Source organism: Lates calcarifer, linkage group LG15 (assembly GCF_001640805.2).
Source record: "Lates calcarifer isolate ASB-BC8 linkage group LG15, TLL_Latcal_v3, whole genome shotgun sequence".
Classification (NCBI taxonomy): domain Eukaryota; kingdom Metazoa; phylum Chordata; class Actinopteri; family Centropomidae; genus Lates; species Lates calcarifer.
In genome coordinates, this window is record NC_066847.1 from 28,915,883 (window position 1) to 28,939,078 (window position 23,196).

General features: G+C 40.8%; 1 protein-coding gene and 1 long non-coding RNA gene across 43 annotated transcripts in view; one reads left to right on the forward strand and one right to left on the reverse strand.

Annotated features, from left to right (window-relative positions):
* plecb (plectin b) overlaps positions 1-23,196 on the reverse strand; it is a 165,884-nt gene that overhangs the window by 66,426 nt on the left and 76,262 nt on the right. The window contains exon 1 of one of the 42 annotated variants that reach the window (XM_051075834.1): positions 14,839-15,017. The exons of the other annotated variants lie outside the window; for them this stretch is intronic. Within the exon in view, the coding sequence (XP_050931791.1) occupies positions 14,839-14,872 (34 nt within the window). The 5' untranslated portion in view covers positions 14,873-15,017. Of the gene's footprint in view, positions 1-14,838; positions 15,018-23,196 lie in introns of those variants that run through there. 42 annotated transcript variants of the gene reach the window in all.
* On the forward strand, positions 14,920-18,310 carry LOC108887839 (uncharacterized). The gene is made up of 3 exons (XR_001961702.2): positions 14,920-15,059; positions 15,920-16,092; positions 16,563-18,310. It is a non-coding gene; the product is annotated as an uncharacterized LOC108887839 (long non-coding RNA).

The window sequence follows — 23,196 nt, forward strand, 5'->3', positions numbered from 1 at the left end:
CATTACAAGACATTAGAGAAATCAAACCATTGTCAAAACTAGCAAACAAATGTCTAAACATGTGATGGGTCCCCCTAATGGATGACACATGTACTTCTAATATCATGCGAGCAAGTTGCAAATTTAGTGTGAGAAAAGTAAAAATGAAAAGTGCAAATGAAAACAGATTTCTTTGCTGTGAGAGCATACAAAATGGATAAAAGTCAGAATCAGAAATCAGAAAGGAATATGATCATCTTTTTTACAAGGCAAACAAGGAGGACAGCCTTTCCAAATCATGACTTGCACTTTTGAAGTTGTGACAAATCACTCTGCAATGTGCAAGAGCTCCCTTTATATCTGGATGATAAGCCTGTCTTTATATATGGAGCTTGTCTCCTGGCTGAGTATAGTTAGGCTGGTGACCCCACAGTTGGGGACAGCTGTGTCCCCTGACAGAGCTGATGCATGCTTAAGCACAAACACCTCCAACTCAGGAATCTGCTAAAGTTAGAGATTGTTATGAACTACTATAAACTGCTTTTAGTCCAAACAGAAGTAGCAATAACAATTGAATGGGTTTTGTACAGACATGCATGGTCCCCAGAGGACAAAGTCTACTGACTTTGGTGGTCAGCTAACTTTACTTCTAGCACCACCAACAGTTTGGCTGGGAGCTCTAAATTTCATTTGAAACTATTTTGTTTTAAGGGGACATGTCTTGATAACTGTTGGAAGAATTGCCATGAAATTTGTTATGGATATTCATGGTGCCCAGAGAATAAAGCCTGTCTTTGGTTTCTAAGTGAAGTAGCTCAACAACTATTGGATGGATTACCTTGAAATTTGTTGCACTCATTCATGCTCCTTTCAGGATAAAATGTAATCAGTTTGGTGACCCCTTTACTTTTAATTTAGAACCAATGGCTGTTTACTTACCAATCTGGAAGAAATGCTGACTTCAGTATTAAATTTCATTCCTTTACTCGCCAAGAGCTGTCTCCTGCAGTGTTTTGCTTGTAGTTCTATCACTTCTTTTCCTCTCTGAAGTTAGCATGCTACCCAGCTAACACCAGCCTAGCCAGACTGCCCTAAAGAAGTAGCACTACTCAGAGGACATATTCTAAACTCTTGCATTGTAAATGGTTGTGCAATGGTTGAACATCTTGGCAAGAGCCCATCCTGGCAAGAAACCACATTCAGTGGCAAAGAAATTGAATATCCCATTTAAAGTTGCACAGGCCTGAACAAATTATTTCTTTTAAACATAAAGGGTGTCTTATATTGTACAACTTGCTGACTGACTACATGTGAGGCCTTAATCACGCCCCCCATAGAACCCTGACAACAACCTTGACCGTCTTAAGGATTCTGGGTATGGGTCAGCATGAACAACAGCGTCAATTAGTGCTTGAGCAGGGAGAGAAAGTGGTCTTTGAAAAGAAGGATGAAGCTGTGAGGATTAACCCCTTGTGCTGACAGGTCCCTGGCCAGTCTGGGTGTAATTGGGATAATCTAGTGGGTTTAATGATTGACTTGAAAGGAAATATGTGTCCCATGCACAGACAGAGAGATCAGAGATAGTTTCAGGGGTGGCAAGAGGGAAAAAAAGCTAATATACTGTAAACTGTACACTAAACATAAACCCACAGAAGTGTGCTAAACCACAAATTGACTACAGACAAAGAAGCACTGTATGCTAGGCACTAGTGAGCAGAGAGGGAGACTGAGAGGTGTCTTTGGCATTCCTCACACGGCTGCAAAAATATATAATCAACTGTTCTTGGATAACTGAGGTAAAAACAAGGGGCAAATTGCGGTAGAGCAAGCTAATTTTTTTCTCTCTGTTCAGATCTGAGGGGCAAGAACAATAGACAAAGTTCTGAAATCAATCAAGACACTATGGGAACAGTTCTTGTTGCTTTGCCAACCTAAACTTTTCTTGCCTCATAAATATCTTTGAAGTTATATAAGGCTTGTTAAAGGCAACCATGGAGTTTTATAAAACAAAGTTTGTGTAACTTTGTGAAAAGTGAAAGAAAATTTCAGCAAAGACTTACAGTATATTTCAGGGAGAGATTAGCCCTCAGCAACATAAAACTGTGTTGACATCACACGCAGAACAGCCTACTTTGTGGGTAGAGTAAGAGAAGCCAGCTCTTGTCTTTTGTCTCACCAATATATGCATAAATGCACATGGAAAATCTATAAACTGATGTGTGCTTGAGGTAAAAATGACAGGCCATGCTTGTGTTCTCAAATCCACGAGTCACGGATCACACTAACTTCTCCTTTTCCAGAGTGGAAAGAAATGAAGTCACAGACTATGCCTCTGTTCACCCTCCTTACAGACCAAAAATAAGCAGCAGCACCCAAAAAGATGCCAAGTCCCTTTCATTCTTACTTATTCACTCTAACAAGCTTTCTGACATGTTAGAGGTGGAGTCTCTATGTGTCCAACCTTACAACGCCCTCTACAGCCTCTGAGACTTGGACAAGAGCCCACCCATGAGGGGGTAAATGGGGCCAGACTGAAAGCAAGAGCAGTGATGTGACAGATTTACCATGTCTAACACCACAAACGGCATCAACCACGGATAACAGTGGAAAGTTTTCCTAGAATTGATGCAGAGGATGCCAAAGTATTCATCACTCAACTTTTCACATCTAAGGGTACCATTACCCCCTGCAGCATTCTGTATGCAGAGCAAAATATGCCTCTGCCTTTCTGACGTAAAGGTAATAGAAATCAAGTTTTGGTGGTAAAGTCTGCAAAAAGCCAGTGACTACAAAACTGCTTTGTGTTGTAAACAAGTTCCAGCAGTGAGATGTGGACAGAAAATTTGAACCAGCCCTCGACTCTCTTGTTCTTTCTCCTGTGTGAGCTGTATGCCAACTCAGCTAAACGGCAGCCAGGGATCAGAATCAGCATGCAAGAGATGTATTGCACCATTTAGGCGCCAGAAAGGTTTAAGTGTTGTTGCACAAGATAGATCCATGAAATGCTCAACTCCATATTTAACACTCTGCAGTCCAAAATGAGAAAATGAGGTGTTGCCTCTATGTGGCCACACCCCTTCATGACATAAACTTATATTGCAATGCTAAGAACCATTCACTCACTGCATCCTGCCTCAGTTTAGAGTGGTTACAATCACTTACCTTTTCTTGGGCTGAGCCAGAACCGATCTCCAAGGGGATCTCCTCTGTCCATGCTGCTTTGATCTGACATATTAAACAAAGGCCTCTCCACCTCTAAAAAAACACAACACCCTCTGTCTGCTTTCAGTCAAAACCACACTGCTACTGCTTGTGCGACCCACTGCCCATCCAGCAGATCAACATGGCATGCAAGATGGGGCTAAAAGAGAGAAGGAATGGGAGTGGAGGGGTCCATTCAGGGTAGGGAGGGTGTTTGTGAGAAAAAGAACAAGGGAATCTTTTCATCTCTGGCCCATAAATGCAGAGGAACATCTACACTATAAATCTCAGGGCCTTGCCAGACTGGACACAACCTCTCTGCTGCCCCGGATACCCTGTTCCATGTCCCATACATCTGAGTGCGCCCACGCTTTATTCCGGGCAAAACAGAGAAAGACACACTGGACGCCTTGTTCGAGAAACCTCACAAATTACAGGCAGAGAGATTAAGATGAAGGGTGGACATGGGGAAAAAAGGGAGGACAAGAAAACTAGATTGAGAAAGACAGAAAACAAGGAACTAAGAGCCTGCCTGCAAAAGGCACCATCAAGGCATCCAAAGTACACCCAACAACAACTCTGGTTGCATACTTATTCCTTGGTTTATGGGGAGCAATTAAGCCTTTTGTAAGTCGATAAAAAGCAGTGAGTTAATCTTAGAGCTGGAGTCAGATATCAGCAAACCAAAAGAGAAACAGTCCAAACATGTTGAGCTCCAATGCAAATTTCCTTTCAATGTGCAAATAACTGACAGGTGTAACCATATTTCAAGAGCTGCAAGATCACACGTAATAGGTAACACTGCAGCATTTTTATCAGTTCTGGCTTGATTCCAATGAGCGCAGTTGACCCTGAAGGGTAACACAAAGACATAAAGTTAAAAACTGAAACAAGAGGGCATGCTGCAGCTACAGTGCTGCACTTTGTTCAGACTAATGTGTAGGGCACTGAACCTGTCAAAACATAATCCTGCTTTCAATAAATTTTGACGGTTGTGTCAGAACTACACTTTGACCCCTTCCTTAATCATTGACTACAGGAGGCTTGACATATGTGACAAGATAATCAAGAGACGATTTTCAACAAACAACCATTATCTCTGACACACTTTTCTCTTAAAGCAATACTTGTCTGACCATACGCACGTTGAAAGAGTTATTGGTTGCTGTAATTATTTCTGCTGTTTATAGCAGTCATTAAGAGATCCTCTTGTGAGATTCCAAAGAAAATGATGGGGGACAAAATACACACTCTAATATATGGTGGTTCCAAGGGTTTGAGTTGCATGAGTCAAGTGGGTATCTCCCAAAGTTACAGTCTTTTTAATAAAAAAAAAATTCCCTCCACCAAGGCTCAGCAAAGGGAAGGGAAACTGAAAAAGAGAAATTTTGTCCTCAAAGACTAACTGTGGATACCCACTCTCTAAGCTGACTCATATGAGCTTTAGCTAAACTTAAAATTCAATTTTTGCACATGATGAAGGCTGTGGACCACAAACTCTTTTCAACGAGGCTGACCCTCACAAAATGGAGCTTGTTGGTGGGGATGGCATAAAATGGCCGTAGGGAGTGCCAGGTGTGGTAGTGCCAGCCAAAGAGGACCAGCCTGTTTGCGCCACACACAGGCTGCTCTGAGTGGGCAAGTTGATTCATTCCTCCCTAAGACTGTGATTTTATGAAAAAGCTGAAACAGAAGAGACATCTGAGTGAGGGTAAAGAAACGAAAGTGTCCCACTATGAAAACATGCTCCAAACAATGAAACAAAGTCACATTTTTAAACAAAAGAAAAAAAAAACTTTTGCATATTTACTCCATGAGTCAGTGTCTGCAAACCACACATGGGTGTGGCAATGTCGGGCTTTGGTTGCTGTAGCAACACAGCCCACAGGTTAGGCAAATACCATGTGCCGTCCATGGTTGAGGTCCCAGGGAACGTGGGTTTGCTGCTGCTGCTGCCATGGGCAACCAGCTATCAAACAACAAAACTGGACACAGGATCCGGACTCTGGCCTTCCTGACTGGCTGCCACAATGTGCGGATTTGTATTGTAACCTGAGGACGCTGAGGTTTATTTTTAGAGAGGCATCATGACAATCAGCCTCTGATAAAATATAGACAAACACAATACAGGTGCCCCCTCACCCATGCACACACACATGCACACAAATACTCTCACACAGACATACAGGATGGTGATTTATTGTCATCACTCTCATAAAACCCCTCCATCTGGAGAGAATGAATCAGTTGCATTCTTTCTTTCCTCAGAGCAGAGAGAGAAAAACTGACTGCATGAGCTGCTCCTTCCACAAAAGACAGACTTACGGTAAACTTACTTAGTATGTGTTTGTGGCTGTGGAAAGAAAAGGCCTATTCTCTGACAGCTTTAAAATCCAGTCACAGACACTATTGACTCACCATCATTATTAATTCTGTAACTTTCATGAGCTGGTTTTCACTGAGCTAAACCACCCACAAGAGGGCTCTTGTAACTATAATGTAGGGAGGAAACACAACAGCTGTAGCAGTAAGGGATGACCTGACACTTTGCGTTCAAGCTGCCTCTTTTTTGAATGAAGCTCTGAAAGATATCTTATTTGCAAGAAAGTATCAAGACTCAGTCTCAGAACATCCTTATATAACCTGTGTTTTATCTGATGCAGATCTTTAACTTCATTTCCTCAAATCTTTCATTCCACTGCACTGTAAGGCGAGAACAGAGCACCGCCCCAGCAGCATAACAGACAGGTATGAAGTCAGGCAGATTCAGATTCAGAGTATGACCAACAATCCATCTGCAGGAATAAGACTTGCATGACTGACTTACTGCCTGTGCATGTATTTTCCTTGCTTTTTTAGACAAGCTTTTATATAGATTCTATGACATTACAGAACTTCAGGAATGCTCTGGCTATCTGGAATCACAGCTCCTCCGCAGTAGAGTATAATTATCGCGGTATAAAAAACACTATAAAATGTACCCAACATGTTCTTTCATGCAATGATGTGAGGAAAAAAAAAAAAAAAAAACTTAACTCACGGCCGCCTGGCATCCATGTCACAAAAAAACTTATGGAATGATACAGAGTCTGCTTCTGTTACTAAACAACAATAACAAGAAGAGCTCTTTAAGAGATCTTTAATTATGCAGGTACTGAACTTCACCCAGTGGGTGGAGTGAGATGTAAGAGTTGATTACTTAGCACTGTTCTCTTATATAATTATATTATATTTTGTTGTCTTCCACAGCATTGTCAGTTGGACTTGAAAGAACACTTAAGACACTATGAAACAAGACGCCACACCAAGCAGCTACTCCGCTGCTGGAATCATATCATATCATATCAGGTGATCACTGTCAGGGTACATGTTCAAAGTACAGTTCAGTGGAAGCAATAATAAACACCTACACTGCTATTCACTATAAAGTAAGTCTTGTCTGGAATTGATTAGGATCAAGGTAGGATCAGATAATCCTATTTATATACACTATTCTTGGACCACCCCACCCACAATTCAAGTATCCTCAATTCTGCAGGAGATGGCATTTCACCTTCCTCTTTACTTGTTCTTATCAGCATGGCTGGATTGGCTCCACATCCTGTTTTTCCACTGTGACACCTGCCATTAAAACTCCAGCTTTAAGGGGAGTCTAACAATCCAAACAATGGGCAAGCTTCCCTTCCCAAACTGTAATAAAAACCAGTGAGCAGGATCTGCTCCAGTACTGAACAATACATTCATTCAAGGCACATGTGTACAAGCCCAAAAAGGAACTCATATATGAAATGCCAGAGAGGTAACACTCTTAGAGAGAAATGTTAACAGTTTGTGCTAAAGGACATGTGGCCTCTGTGGGGATGAAACAGCAGAGTTAACTACAGTCAACAGCCTATCAGGTTACTCCCCAGGCAACTTCAGAATTGTTAATGTTTTTGCAACCTCTTCTCATGGAGAAGAGGTTGCAAAAACAAAACTAAACTATGAGCAAAACAAAACAAAACTATGAGCTTTAAAAAAGTTTACTGCATTGAATCCATCAATTAATTTACTGCTAAAAGGCGTGGTGCCAGTGCAAGACATAAAACTGCATGAGCGGTACACTCTTGTGGTAAAGCTTGTATGTGACGGTTGTCACTTTACTGCAGGAGAATACAAGTATCAAATGTCGGCATGTTCTTTGAAAAGAAATGCAAACCGCTGTGATCACCTTCAACAATGATCTACCTTCCTTTGTAAGGCTGCCAGAGCACCCATGTGAGGTGTGACCAGGCTTCTGCGAGAGTCATTACTCACCCTCAGGTGATGAAATGTGAACCAGTGTGCACTGGAGCCCACACAAATTCTACGACAGAGACGTATCTGTACTACTACAATGTTAGCCCTGAACCACATCACCAGCAATGATGTGCGGAAACACAATTTTGCTACTGTATTGTCATTGGCTCTCCACACACACACAAACGTTCTTGGCATTTTTGCTTTATGAGTAAAGTTCAGAGTAACTGAACAGCCATTGTTTGCCCCCTCTACCTCGCCCTTCAATCACACACCCACACGTTCATTTCAGTAACATCTGAATTCATCTCTCCTTTTATCATTTTCACTTTAAATTCACTGTACAACAGATATGATCATGGGCAGACTCTGTAAACACTGTTAAAAACACACAGAGATGGACAGTGGGCTTTCACTAGAGAGACTGACACACCTTAAGCTGCTACTACTCTTAAAGCAAAGCAGTGAAGTGACCTGTTCCATTATGGGGGCCAGGCTACACCCAGGTGTTACAACCCCACCATGGGTTTATCATACTGGGTGTAAAACATTCCAGATGTACTTCAGAGGACAAGTCTGGCCTGCAGGGGCAGGTCTTGACCCAACCCTTCAAATTCATGAGAACTGTGAATCTTTCAAGGCAGCATAAATCTTAACTTTGAGTGAGTGTGTAAGAATGTATGTGAGTAATACGGCATATCCATCATTGAACTAGTGATACAACCATGTCATTAAGACATATGTAACACTTAAGCATTGTGACCAACTCAGTTTTCTAGCTCAAACATTTACTTTAGGACAATCGAAGCCAGTCAAACCCCCTAAGACATAAAGGGTTTCATTCATACATCAGACACACACAGTCAGAAAAGAAAGGAACCGAAGAGGACGGAGGCAAGCCAAGGAACAAACACTGCACACGTCTTCCCATCAGTCATTATAAACAAATCTATGTGCATTTCCTGTGTGTAATTGCATTCCTGTGATTCTGCTGTTCGATTAATTTGATCAGAATACTTATTGGTTGAGAGCTTCAGATGTTCCAGACGGTCCTCTGACAACAGTGAAACAATAGAAAAGAAGAACGGGCACTCACCTAAAAAACAAAGACAGAGACAGAAAGTATGATCAGAGCTTTGGTACAGTAAGCTACACTTTAACACTATATAATAGTCATAACAGTGGGAAGAATATACAGATGGGTAAAATTAGTTCAGATATATGCTCCAGTCCATCTCTTAAAAACGCACATCTGTTAAACGTCAGTGAACATAGAGACAAAGGATGAAGTGGTCTCCCATGTGTGTTGCATTAGCAGAGCACGGCAAGAATGAATATGGCCTCTGACGTGCAAAGACTACAATCAAATGGGTGAACCTTCCTCCACGTGCTAGAACACTCTGGTTTCAATAGCTGTCTGACAAAGAGTTGAAATACATTATGCAGGCTTCAACTTTCATGCAAGTTTATCTCCTCTAAAGTGATTTTTTTCAACAAATCAAGAAGGGATCTCGATCTTGTAAATCCTGTTGCACAGAAGATTAAGAAAGAGGTACTAGTGAGTAGGAATGACACATCAAGAGAGAAACTCATGTTAACTGGCTAATATCACCATCTACTGGACAAACAGAAAAATAGCATGTTAGCAGTGTATTGAGAATTGCTTCAGGACATTCAAAGCTATTTTAGTTTTTACAACTAGAGGGAGAAACAGCAGGGGTAGAATGTAACTGAGTACATTTACTTAAGTACTGTCCTTTGAGGTACTTGTACTTGTGTATGTCCATTCACATACACAGCTACTCATTCTAATATATTTTACCTTGTGCATGTGACATATGATGACTCTAGCAGACAAACTGAGAGAATAACTTAAGGTGCAACAAAGTAAACAGTCTCTGATCTGTTCAAGCAGAGAGGAAAACAACATGAGTCTCAAAATGTTCCAGGCCTCCTCAGGAACTATTTTAGATGAGAGGCCAAAACTTTTACAGCTGTCCTTTTTTGCCCTCAACACTTACCACCCACGTTGCTCTGCTACTGTGCAGGGCAGACCCCTCCCAAACATCCATACATTTTATGTGAGTTATATATGAATTTACCAGCTACCAACCATCAGCCCTGCTAGTGTTTTTCATGTGTAACCAACACTGTGTTAAATCATCATCTTATGACATTGGTGATCACCCACTCTAAAACAGGACCTGTCTAACTTATGGTATGGTTTTCAACAGCTGACTGTCACCACCTGGGTGTTTATGGTGAATATTTATGGTAAATATTTTACATAATACAAATTATTATTATGTTACAATGATAACCTTTTAGTGAGCAGGTTTTAAGGTTAATGGATTTACACAGGATTTATGTCTTAAAATATAAATCATGGTTTCTAAGAACCAAAAGTGACACCTTCAGATTCCTTGTTTGACCAAGGACAAACCCTAACCCTAACCCTATCCCAAAGATATTCAATTTATTATCATAGTAGTGTATGTATCCATTATATTTGTTGGGGGGGGGTGCTGACAGCTGACATTGGGCAAGAGATGGGGTATACCCTGAGATCATCAGTCCATTACAGAGCCAATACATATAGACAAACAACCATTCAATGTACGGATTGTTTAGTCACCAATTAACCTAACTTGCATGTTTTTGGTCTGTGGGAAACCAGAGTTCTTGGAGAGAAGCCACGCAGGCACAGGGAGAACATGCAAACTCTACACAGAAAAGCCCCGGGTGAACTGGGGCTGAACCCAGAACCTTCTTGCTGTGAGGTGACAGTGCTAACCACTGCACCACCATGCCGTCCAGAATGTATGTGTTAATATTTAAAGATGCTGCGATTTTCGTCATTTTTTCTCAAAAAACAATTGGCAGGAAAAAATTGTTAAACAGTGGAAAGTTGGACATCAAAAACAGCTCTTTAAATGGCCTCATCTGGCTCTCATGGCAAGTATGGAGAAATCCATAGTATCCACTGACATCATGTTACATAATTTCTAAGTTTCAAAAGTTCACTTGAATGCTTATCTGCCATTTGTGGCAGCAAAATTTGTAACTCTAATGGTAACTGACATGTGATAACAACTCCTGTCAGAATCACATGTCATGTTTTATGCTTGTATTAAAAAAATAATAAATAAACCCAGAGCAACAGGATGTGAGAGGAAGCATCCTGGAAGAGCAGTCAGACTCTCCTCTGGAACATTCCATCATTGTCATATTTCCTGAACAGTTTGCTGCCAGATAGTGTCATTAAATTATAGTGGGTCAAGGACAACATGATGTGCCAAGCAAGCATTATTTTACGGGAAAGTCTATCTGCTAGCCATATAACTGTAAACCCAGTGTCAAAATGAGCCTTATTGTATCATTAATAGAGAAGTATATTTTATAGTATAGTTATATAGTGAACTTAGTGAAGACAGTGTTTTCATAATAATAACTGTATGATCTAATACAAACTTAAGACAAGACCCAAGTTGAACATAACAGTTGTTTTTGATCTTGGAGACAAATGAACAAATGAACCCTAAGAAGAGCATTTTTAAAGCATTCAACCCCATCTCATACTGTAGCTCAGTGGATGGAGTCTGATTAGTGAGTTGCTGAAGTTCCACACCACCCTCATCTCTGCTAGAAGAGTCCACCTACAGGTGGCCTGGTACAGACAGAACAACTTGGAGCTCAATGCTCTAAAGACTGAGGAGATGACTGTAGTCTTCAGGAGGAACTTAACCCCACCCACCCTCATAACCCTGTGTGACGTCCCAGTCAACACAATGGAATACTTCTACTTCCTGCACCATCATCACACAGCAAGAAAGCCCAGCAGAGGATGTACTATCTGCAGCAGTTCAACCTGTCAAAGACTATGATGCTGCATTTCTAGACTGCCATCACTGGGTCTATCGTCACCTCCTCCATCACCATCTGGTGCACTGGTGCCACTGCCACAGACAAGAGCGGACTGCAGTGTATCATTTGCCCTGTCGGGAAGGTGACTGGCTGCAATCTGTCATCCCGCCAGGACCTGTACACCTCCAGGACCCTGAGGTGAGCAGGAAAGATTGTAGCTGACCCCAAACACAAACTTTTCAAATCACTCCCCTCTGGCAGGAGGTTGCAGTATATCAGGACCAAAACCTCACGCTACAAGAACAGCTTTTTCCCAAAGTGCTGCTGGCTTATAAGCAAGGCCAGAGACACCCACTGGCACTGAAATAGCTTTTTTCCAGCAATTTTACACTGAACTCCAGTGCTACACCTGACCTGCAAAATATGGATTTGAAAAAAAGACAGATCAGAATCTGTGTAGCAGAGGCTGAGACATCCTGATGTTAATCTCTGTTTTGACCACGTGAGTGCCACAACAAGTCACAGCCGTTGGTCTTGGATGCATGGACTGTGTGGCTGTCTCCATGTGCACCTACTAGGATGAGGTGGAGTATAAATCAGAGTGTGTGGTGATTAATAAACTCACTCTTAGCCAGTCACATCACTGGTCTCATTACTCTGAAACAGATGAGCCAATCACAGTCATGCATGACAACAACTAATGGAAAGAGGCTTATCCAGGAAATTGTATTGTCATTGGATGGTGCAGAGCGTAATAATCTGAACACACAGCACCTCATATCTACAGCCAGAGGCAGATGGTGTGGGATTTTATTTCACTTGTAAAATGATGATAGAAATACATAATAAAAAATGTTGATGAAACCGTTTATACGACCACATCATTCCAAAGCCATTTCAGTTTTATATCTACTTTATCTCAAGTCATAGATGGTCACATTGTCCTATAAAATGTGACACAACAAAATTTGCACCGTAATGCAACTGATATATCTACTTTAACCACAACAAAAGTCAATTTTTCCTGCTGATTTATAGTGAGATTATGCAGTGATGGAGACCCCTGGGGGTCCACGGCCTAATTATATATCTGCAATAGACTTGGCCACCCACTACAGGGTGGTGACTGGAACCAGCTTCTGTCCAATAACAGCAACACCCTTGCACACATTTCCACCCAGTACTGGGAACACTGGCAACTGCCAGACAGATGTCCACCAGCCAAACTTCCAGACAGACAAACACAGTACAGCACTTCTTCTCACTCTGTGGGAGGTCTTTGAATCGTGCTGCAGCCTGATGGAAGCTCAGTGGGAACTTTTCCCTCTGTAATCCCAGAGAGCGTGACAGCAAAAAAAGACCTTTGAGTGAGAGAAAAATCCCTCCTCTGTGGGCTCTGGACTGAGAGTCAGCAGCCCAACAGCATCACACTCAGCAGAGCACAGGAACGGTAATATACTGCTCAGACTGCTGAAACAGGGACATAAACTGGTAAATTAGGGAGCTGTGAGTGAAGACAAGACAGTAAATCTGTGCGGGACCACACGGCCACAGTCAGCATCCATTTACTACTGAGTTACACCTCTGAAGGTTTAATTCATATTTGATGCAGCATTATGAGATCAGAGGTTACTGCTGAACCTGAAGCTATGTCTGTGTGGTTTTAGCACTGTACTTACAAAAGCTTGCGTTTAAGTCAAACAGCAAGTAAAGGGGTATGACATCCTTTTGTTAATGTTTTGGATCATTTGTAATTGGCAAGAAACTTTGCACAGATGTAATTCCCCTATACCCCATTTGAGGCAGTGAAAACCCAACACCTATGGTCCTAACTCTCAGAAATGCACTCTGTCTGGTGTCCCGCAATGTAGCAAATAAACATCTGTAGGTCTAATAACATCTATGACAGTGTGATTGTACATGCTGAACATAATTTTTCCAAGTTTAAATTAGTAGGACTTTTGTATTCATAGGCTTCAAATAAACACTGCAACTGCAACAGTTTGTGTGTGAAAATAAATCAGTCATGTGTGAATCACTGTGTTGAGTCGTCATAAGCTGTAAAAGGTGACTAAAAAAGGTTTGGAGCAATAGGACTCCAGACAATTCTAGGAAAATAACATGTTTTGAGGATTGGTATGAGGACAATAAACCTATAGTCCCCTCAGTTATGTTACACACAATCATTACCAGCTTTAAAGCATGTTGTCCTGTGTTACCTGCAAGCACAGACAAGAAAAGCAAATAAGGTACAAAATCCGGATGACACACTGATCCAATCACAAACACAGAAGACAGAAAATAACATTTTATTCAAGCACTATCAAGAAAAGTATATTGGTTCATAATGTTCAGGCTCACAAGGTCTTCTTCATCACAGAAGACACTTTGCATTATTGCTGTTCAATTGTGCAACTGTTTATTTCCCTGTACATATTCCACTGCATTAGCTAGTAACTCAGAGCCATTCTGCTCTACAGTACTTTAAATACACCTCATTTTTCAACACAATTAAGCATGAGTTCAAAAGCAGTGTTTGATGAGATTTTTAAAATCAGTCCTCTCTTTTAATCTTTTTTTTTGACAGAGACCTCATTACCCATGGTACCAAAAAACATGCTGGTGTGCTAAATAAATTTGTTAAATTTAACAATGTAACAAAATGTAACACTTGACATTTTTCTGTGGACCCTTTCCTCTCTCCTACAAGGAATTCCTGAAATCCTAGCAGGGAATTCCCTCTCACAGCAGACTGAACAGCAGAACATTCACATGCATCCCCTCAGGCTGTGCACACACTCATCTGTATTGTAATGCATTCATTGTTTCATAGTTGCATAACAACATAGCTGCAGGGTGACTTAACACAATTAAATTCCAATACAGATGCATTCTGACAAAGTTACATTGGCAACCATATCATTCCCCATCTGACAGAACAAACACCAGATAATGTATATGAAGTCATTTTTGAGGCTATAACAGATATTTGAGAGTTTCAATAATGCACCCCAACTGGGCAGGAAATCATCATATACCACATTCCAATATTAAATATTACTAATTCCACTAAAGATTTTCTAAAAATCAATCAATCAAGGAAATATGCACAGTAACCAGTTTGACATGTCTGTTTCAGGTTAATCCAGTGATGTAAATACAAAATCAAGGTAGAGCACCACACTGAAGCAAAAATCCTGTAAATCCCAAATTTGCCATAATATGCTAACTGATTTGCAGCATTACCTGCAATGGTTCAATGTGACTAGAAACATTAAAGATAGCAATCATTCAGTGGTAGGCTATTGCAAAATCAGGCAGATGCAGATTCAGACAGACACCTGTTACGTGTTTGCTGCTGTGTTATAGTTTGACCCATGTGAAGTCCAACCCCCAGAAATTTCCCTCTCCGTCTGCTCTCCACCTGTATCACTTTACCTCTTGGTTTGGCTACCTGCCTCCTTTCTCTCCTTTCAGCTGCAGCTCTGTTCAGTTATGCACAACAGTGTAGCTTACCTTTGCTCGAGTAGAAGGACTCCATGCTCAACATTTTCAGTAATGTCCAAGGAACTTTGGAACAGCAAGAGTCACCAACTCCCTCTTTCCGTTTTGATCTCAGTGTGTCACGCCGGATCTTTGACTTTCTCTCACTATCTATGTTCCTTCTTCGCTCTCTCTTTCAAACACGTCACGCTGTGGAGATCAACAGAATGGGAGTCCCCCCGCCTCCTTCACAGGTCAGAGCCGCCCTTCATAATAATACCTCTGTTTCTGTGTGGGTGGATGTGTGAGTATGTGTTTGTGTTGCACTGAAGTGTTTGAAAAAGATCTAAAATTTCAGAGTGTGAACAAAGGCAAACAAAGGTCGGGTAAAATGAACATGAGTGAAAGGATAAAATTAAATCTGGCACAAGCGCTTTGTGTTTCTACTGGAACGACAGATGGAATGTTTCATTCAATAATTACAGTCACATTAGAGTATTCATGAGGCTAAATGTAAGGTCTTCATACAGCTTTGAGAGGGGAAAAAAGATATTTTCACCATCTAATGCATAGTGATAGCGTGTCAGGGGAATGAACCAAAAGTCTCTTGCTCTGCAGACATGCAGAGGAAGAAACACTGGGTGACAATCTGACAGAGACAGCAGTCTTTTCTGATTAAAGAGACAACAAGACCATAGAGTCACACAGAGGCAGGGGGCTGCAGCATTTAAATGCACTGGACCAGTGCCACATACTGTAGTCTCAGTGACATGGCTCTGTGCCAAACTTCTGAAGCCAAAGAGGGACAAGCATGCATGTGTTGTGTAATATACTGTAAAGAGAGAGCATGTATGTCTGTGAGGTGAAAGACTGTCAGAGTTATATATATAATACTTGTGTGCAATCAGGTCATCTAACATCACTCTTGTAATGGCGACACTGGTACAGGTGGATGCATTAAAGCTAGTATAGTCTAACACACAATAAAGTATATCCTGCCTGTAGTGAAAATACCAGCCGCAGTTTACTGGCAGTGCAGTCTCATCAGGCAGGTGTTTAACTGAATGTGCTCTATGCAAAGGGTTAATGATTAACACTTATTATTAAATTGCAGCATAGCACCACACACATTAACCCAACCTGGAGATATCAAGTGGACCCAGGGGAGAGAGCTGCAAATGAGGCCTGAAGATAAAGCTGCAGATACAAGTTACTGTGGTTTTTTAGTTAGAATAATTGGTTTTATGAAGATGACGGATGGCAAACCTCTAAAATATGTGGATAAAGGTGAGCTTTAGTCAAATAGTATTATTTTTAGTAGTATTATCATTTTACAGGTTATATTAGCCTTTTGCACCCCCCCAACCATTACCTTAGATTCTTATTTCAGATTTTTAATATATTTTATTATTGCTTTGTACTTTTATGTGGGTGATATGGAGAATGCTCTTGTTAATAGTCAGTTCTGTAATCTGTTATATGTGGTTGTGTATCCGTTATATGTAGGTGATTGTGGGTTGTCCTTACGTTGCTACATGTTTGTTATGCAGGTGATCTGCAGGATGTGTGTGGGATGTCTACCTGTGTACTTTTCTTGAGCTACTGGATGCCTTAAATTTCCTTCAGGATTAATAAAGTATCTATCTATCTATCTATCTATCTATCTATCTATCTAGTAGCTATGTAAATAGTAGTTCTACTTTAATTGAACATGAAAATAGTGTACCAAGATTATGAAGCCTTTCTTTGTTCCCTAGGTCTTCTCGGAGTGTGAGCAACCCACTAATCCTTCTCTGAGAAATCAACATTACAGCACAGCCACAGCAGACACAGAAAAGCCATAATCTTTTATATACTTTCTTTAACAGCCAGCCTGTATCTGTATCTTGGATCTGTGCATGTTCCTGGGCCTGTCAGCTGCACTGCAGAGAGATAGCTCTAGGGATTCATCACACTGTATTGAAACTAAAGGCAACCATGTGATATTTGATCTTTTTCATAATCAATTCAACTGAGACTTATCTAACAAGAATCGTATCTATTATAAGTCCTCATCATCCTCAAATCTGGGATTTTAAGCCTCTAACATTCAAACTAGACACTGAAAAATATCACTACCACATTTAGGCCAACTCTCAGTTTTCTCTCAGGAAATATTTCTGAGATCAGATATGTCCTATCATTTGATAGAATACACTACACTACATGGTGACATCCTGAGTCCATTTCCATATACATCAAATACTGTGTTGTACAATAGACCCATTGACCATGCATGTCCCCAGCGCCAGGATTAAAACAGATCTTTGTTCCTAAACATTTTCCTTTTTTTTGTATCACTCCCTAACAGGTCTGCTAATCATTTATTTTTCCTCACTTTTTAAACTGGTGAATTTGCTATTGTTGCTACTGTTATTGTCTTATGTAAATCAAGGTTAACTTATATTATCTTGTGCCTGTTACTGTCCTTCCTGTTCAATGTTTTTGTGCTGCATAAATATTTTTTACTTACTCCCCCCACCCCCACCCCATTCTAATGCACAGCATTATTCCCCCTTAGCTAACACCTGTGTTTGAAATCATAATTCTTTGAAAACAATTGTCCACTCCACCCACTGTTTTTGTGACCTCAATGTAATCACCTACACTGATTCTCACCTTTTGACTATACAGTCAGTGTGAGGACAACACACTGCAGTGTGTTCCTTTTCCTTGGCTTCTATCTGGTTATGTTTGCCATGAGGGAGACACTAAGTCAAATCACAGCTGTTGAGCTGTGGATCAGCCATACTATATGTGAGGTCTTTCCCCTGGGCCTCACCATCACCAAAAATAGTTCAACAACAGAGAGGGGAAACTACCCATGATGCATTTCCTAGTAGGGATGCAGAGATAACTATGTCACAGGAATGTCCTGAATTGTGTACAAATTGCTTAAGGCATTGTGTATAGGGGTGTGAAACCAGATGCGTATAGAGTGCTGATGTGCCAGGTTACAAAAGTCAGAGTAACAATGTGCAAGTTTTGCACACAATAAAAACACTTCAAAATGTACAGAATAATTTAACTGTAGGTAAGGGAGATTCTAGATTCAGTGCTGATGAGCCACAGCTGTAACATGCTAGAGAAGAAAGCGTGACACATAATAAACAGCCGAGGAATTTGCTATAATTCCCATGTGGTTAAATACAATGAAAAACAGGAGGAAAGGATGGAAAGGCTATTCCACAAGTCAACAATAACAAGTGTCACACAATCCATTGTCCTGTCTCATCTTCTAAAATAGCCCACACAGGACAGACCACACAGAAGCCTGATGACCTCCACAGTTTGATAATAATCAGACTATCCTCCTGTGCTAAGCCAAGTTTCTCCTGCTGGAACATTACAAACACCTAAGGTCGACCACTCCCATCACAATAAGGAGGAGGTGATAGAAACTCAGTCCATGTTAATGTTTGTTGGGGGTGGAGGTGGTGCAAGAGTTCAATAAATCTTGATGACTCAGATGTTATTGTAATTTACAGACCAGTTTTAATGTGATACTCTGAAGATTTCCCACAAAGAACCCCATTAGGAGTTTAATTTTTATCAAATACAGCAAATATATGCTTTCATAAAAAGGTGGAAAACTCAACTTTATTGTTGGTGATAGGCATGTTTTGTTTAGATTCGGTTTTAGTGCTGATTATATTCAGCATTTCCTCACTTCACTGAAGATAACCTTCCTCTCTCACAAGGAGCTGCTCTCCAAACAACCCTAATGGACGTTCACTGCTTGCAACTCCTCTCAAGTAATACTCAAGCAGTTGTCAAAGATTCTTAAAATTAAACTATCACAGTTCAAATCACCTTTGGGTTTAGCTGCTAGTCTTTGTTCGTGTCAGACCAGCAGCACAATTAAAACAGTGTTTTATAAGTCTAAAACAGTTAACATCCAGCTGCCTTAATTTGCATTTGTCTTAACATGACAAGTAAACATCTCTGGGTACATTATCTTAGGAAGCTTTGATATGATCTGAGGAAGATCATTATTTGCAAGGACATTCAACTTGGCATTCCTAGATTGCCAATCGGTGGGTGGTCAGAATGAATGAGTCATCAGAAATGCGGCCCATCACACTTTGAGTCATTTGTTGATCATACATCCTTTTTGATAAAGAAATCCAAACAAACAAAACCAAGATAGGCAGAGTGAGTCACTTCCTGTCTGAATTAACATCTAGTTTAAGAAGATGACATTTCGTCTCTGCTGCCAGCCAACTCTGGGAAAATTAAACATTGCTGTGATTTTCCCATGCATGGATATAGATTGGAGAAAAGCACACACCTGACCTGTATAATGACTTATTCACTCGCTTAAAGTTCAAGGCCCTTGCTGCCGATCAATCCTTTGGGTTCAGAATCCAAAAGCAGCAGTTCTTTGCCAAATTGCACTGAAACTCATAAACTGTCCTCCCAAACTGTTATCTTTTCTCTTCTAAGCTTTGATTAGTCTCATCCCATTGCTCTGACATGAAGCTTTTGTCCAACTGTTTGTTGCCTTTTTTGGTGTGTTTGGCAGCTGGCTGTCTCTGATCAAAGACTAGATGTTTGTGGCAAGGCTAACATCATACTTCAGCTCAGAATTGCAGCCAAGTTGGATTATGCTGATTTTATCCAGGCTACTGTGATATTGAAATATCCATTTCAATGCCTTTTATATTATATTATATTTTTATCTTTTCTATTTTTGTCACTAGCTGCTGTAACGTGTAAATTTCCCACAAGTGGGATAAATAAAGTCTATTTTATCTTATCTTATCTTAATACAAAGAAGTATGGCTGCGGTGCAGCACAGGTAAAGTCACACATTTACTGTGTTGCAACAGTTAGCCAAACGGTAGATTTCCAAACAGTATCTGGAAACGGTGTTATTCACAGGACTACAAGGTAACAGAAAGTTACTGCCTGAGGGAAAGTCCTGCATTTAAATTAAAAGACATTTCTTGTAGTCTATACAGTTGTACCATCAATTGATTATCACTGCATTTACATGGAGATATTATTACTATAAATTCAACATGTACTTCATGTTGAAGTTTGAGCCAAGAAACAACAGTTACTTTTACTGATATCACCGCAACACAGATAAGAGAGAAGACGTCAAAGGAGATGGTGCACATGGCCATTAAACTGACTGAGGCAAACAGGAGGGTGAGTTTTCTTTGCTTGTCCGGCCACAGAAAGACATGAGCGAGCCCACCAAGCTGATGAGTCTGAGTGGTTGTGGTCTGCATCACTGTGACATACACTTACATTTCTAGGGAGGTGCAGGCTATGGCGCAGTGTATGTGGTTTCGCCGTACCTACAGTACACTACACAAAGCAGTGTATAAAGGGGCCTTATACACTTATGACTGTCTCATGATCAAACAGTCAGGAGCCAGGACTTGTGTTGACTAGATGGAAAATAACACCGCAGGGTCAGAAAATCTGAGGACGTGATTCTCGGCGTTCACGTGACAAACGTGCACACAAACACAAATACACAGGCAGGTGTTCACAAGGCACACAAACACACATTGCACATACTGTACACACACACACTGGTCACAGCACACTAACACACAGAGGACATGTAGTAACTCTCACTGTGGTGCAGAATGAGTATGCATTCATCATTATCCCATGCTGTGGCGCCTCCACATGTCTGGCAGTGAACACAGTCCTGAATGCAAACAGTCTGCTCTGTAATCAGCAAACTGGTGATAATATAACCGGCCAGTTTGTTACTGGCACTGCAGGGACACACTTCAAAGAACGTGCACACAGACCTGTTAACACTAACACAACAACATGTGATTATGGGAAAATAATCACAATAGCACCTTGTGTATTGTGTTCCCTATCATATTCCATATATGTTTTCTTTTGTTGTTTAAAGATGGGGTGTGAGATTAACAGCCATGTCAGGATGACGTGCCAGATCCAGAAAAACAAAGACAGACATCTCTTAGAGATTTGAGGTAAACAACCACAAGAAGGCTGGAATCCAAATATAACTGTGTTTGACACTTATTCAACACACTATCAACTGGAAGCAACTTTGCCCTGCTTCTCAGCCTTAAACTACCTACCCTCTGTTTACCTTACATCACTCTAGACATGACAAATAGTACACCATATCACCTTTGCCACGGATTCCCCTTGTCAGGAAACAGTGGACAGAAGGAAACTGAGTGTACGTAAGAGTGCTCTTCAGGTTGGAAATGGGGTCTTTCACACAGGTCAATGGCAGAAATTCTTTGGCTGTGGCACAGAAACAGGGGAAATAAAGGCCGGAAGACAGGCAAAGGACTGTGCGAGAGGTAACTCCCCGAATGCCGACAAACAGGTCAGGGAATTCCCTGTTACTCTGATTAGGGAGGTATGTGCATACGGTCAGTAGTTTGCTGAATGAGTGTGCAGTGTGCATGACTGACAGGGGGGACTCAAGGAACATGCTGTGGCTGGACACAAAAAGATAATCCTGCTTTTAAAAATGGATAAAGGAAGAGGGGTGAGCCTTTGAAATCCATGGTAGTGCTCGTTTTATTCAGAAAACAATCATCTTATGTCCAATTTATCATAGTAAGTAAATATTACATCTCTCAACAAATGTCATGAGCTTTCACTTGAGTGTTTTGGCAAGTGGGCAAATGATTGAGGAGAAGTCTAATTTAATTTGCATCTTTCCCAAACATGTTGGAATGCAATATAAACACATTTACAACCTCACAACATTTCCTGCATCATAAAAGTTATTTCCTTCAGACAATACAGGAGAAGCGGTTGCACGTACATGAGGACCTCACCCCGTTCCTCACTTTACTGTGTCACAGTTTGCACTTAGATTTTTGACCATGACTTTGCTCCTAATTGGCAACAATTTTCTTTTTTAATTTGATTAGGAATAAGTGTAGTTACTAGACTGTATGTTGCTGTCACACAGCAACAGCATAGTGGCCATTATTTACTGTATGTCACTGGCGGGAATGTGTTCCTCTGTTTACTTAAATAAATATTTAACATAGGTTACATCTAGAATTGTTCCTTTTTATTGCTTCTGTGTTTTATATGTATTTTACATGCATCTTTTTTGTATGAAATGTGTTACAATATAAATAAAGAAAGTTTTACACTTATTGCTTGCTGATTTCTTGTCTTAGTACATGTTGCATTGCAGCCTTCAGCAGCAGCATCAGAAGTTTGTTAAGCAGGATTTATACTTAAAGTAAGCTGTTATTGGCAGTGCTGCAGTAGTTAGCTGTGTTGTGGGTTTTGATTTATACAGTATTTTATCAGTTCACATCTGTCCAGCTGAGCAGTGAGTTTGGAGTGGAGATGGCCTTGCTAGATGTGTGTTACTGAAAAAGTTTTCTAAGCCTTAACTCTGCCCACAGTTGGTGTAGCCTTTACATCCACATAGTACCTACTGTACCCTCAAAGTGAGGGTACAGTAGCTACTGTACCCTCAAAGTGTAGTTATATTTTTAAGGTGGTGTATGTTAGCTACGCATAGCACAGCAAGTATGTGGGTCTGCTCAGTAGATATGCTGTAAACCCTTAACACACAAGCAGTAAACGCCCTTTACACATAAATTCCAGCTAACAAAAATCGCATGGCACAGATCTGCTCCAGAGCCTTCAGAGGTTTTGGATCAGATATGTAAAACGGATCCAGGCTGGTAAACTTGAGCATAGAAGGACCAATACTGGTGCAAATTCATTTTTTTGCATCTGACTCATTCCAGAGGCAGACTTGAAACGGATGCAGATTATTTTGCAGTGTTTCCCACGAACCCACATCTCCTTTGATTCTGCTGACTGACTGTGAGGTCAGCCACACACTCTTTAAAGAACCCAGTCTGCAGCCAGGTCGGGCCTGGGACAGGGGTGGTAAAAGGGGTGTGTGTGAACTGATAATCTCAAACTTTAAAAAAGAGATGGAAAATCATTGTAATTTCAGCCAGACTAGTGTATTTAAAAGTCCTTTAACACACCGTTATGGAAGTCAATTTATCAAGTATGCAAGGTTATACCCCTGGACATAAATACAGAAAAGCTACTATTCTTTTCTTGTCTCTACATATGCTGGCTGTTAAACTACATTTGCCATAGACTGAGTGCAGTGTGACAGCAGGATGCAATAGATCTCAGTGTAATGCATACAGTGGCTGTCTGTGGGTATCTGTTACGAGCTAAAACAGAGGAAGGCCTCAGGGATTTTATATAGCTGCAGATCTCCCCTCAGGAAGTAAAATTGAGACAGAAATCAATTCAGGGATGAGATGGAGAGACACAGAGCGGAAGTGAGAGACACATACACACACGGTAAATCTGACAGCTTCCTGATACTGTGAACAGGCC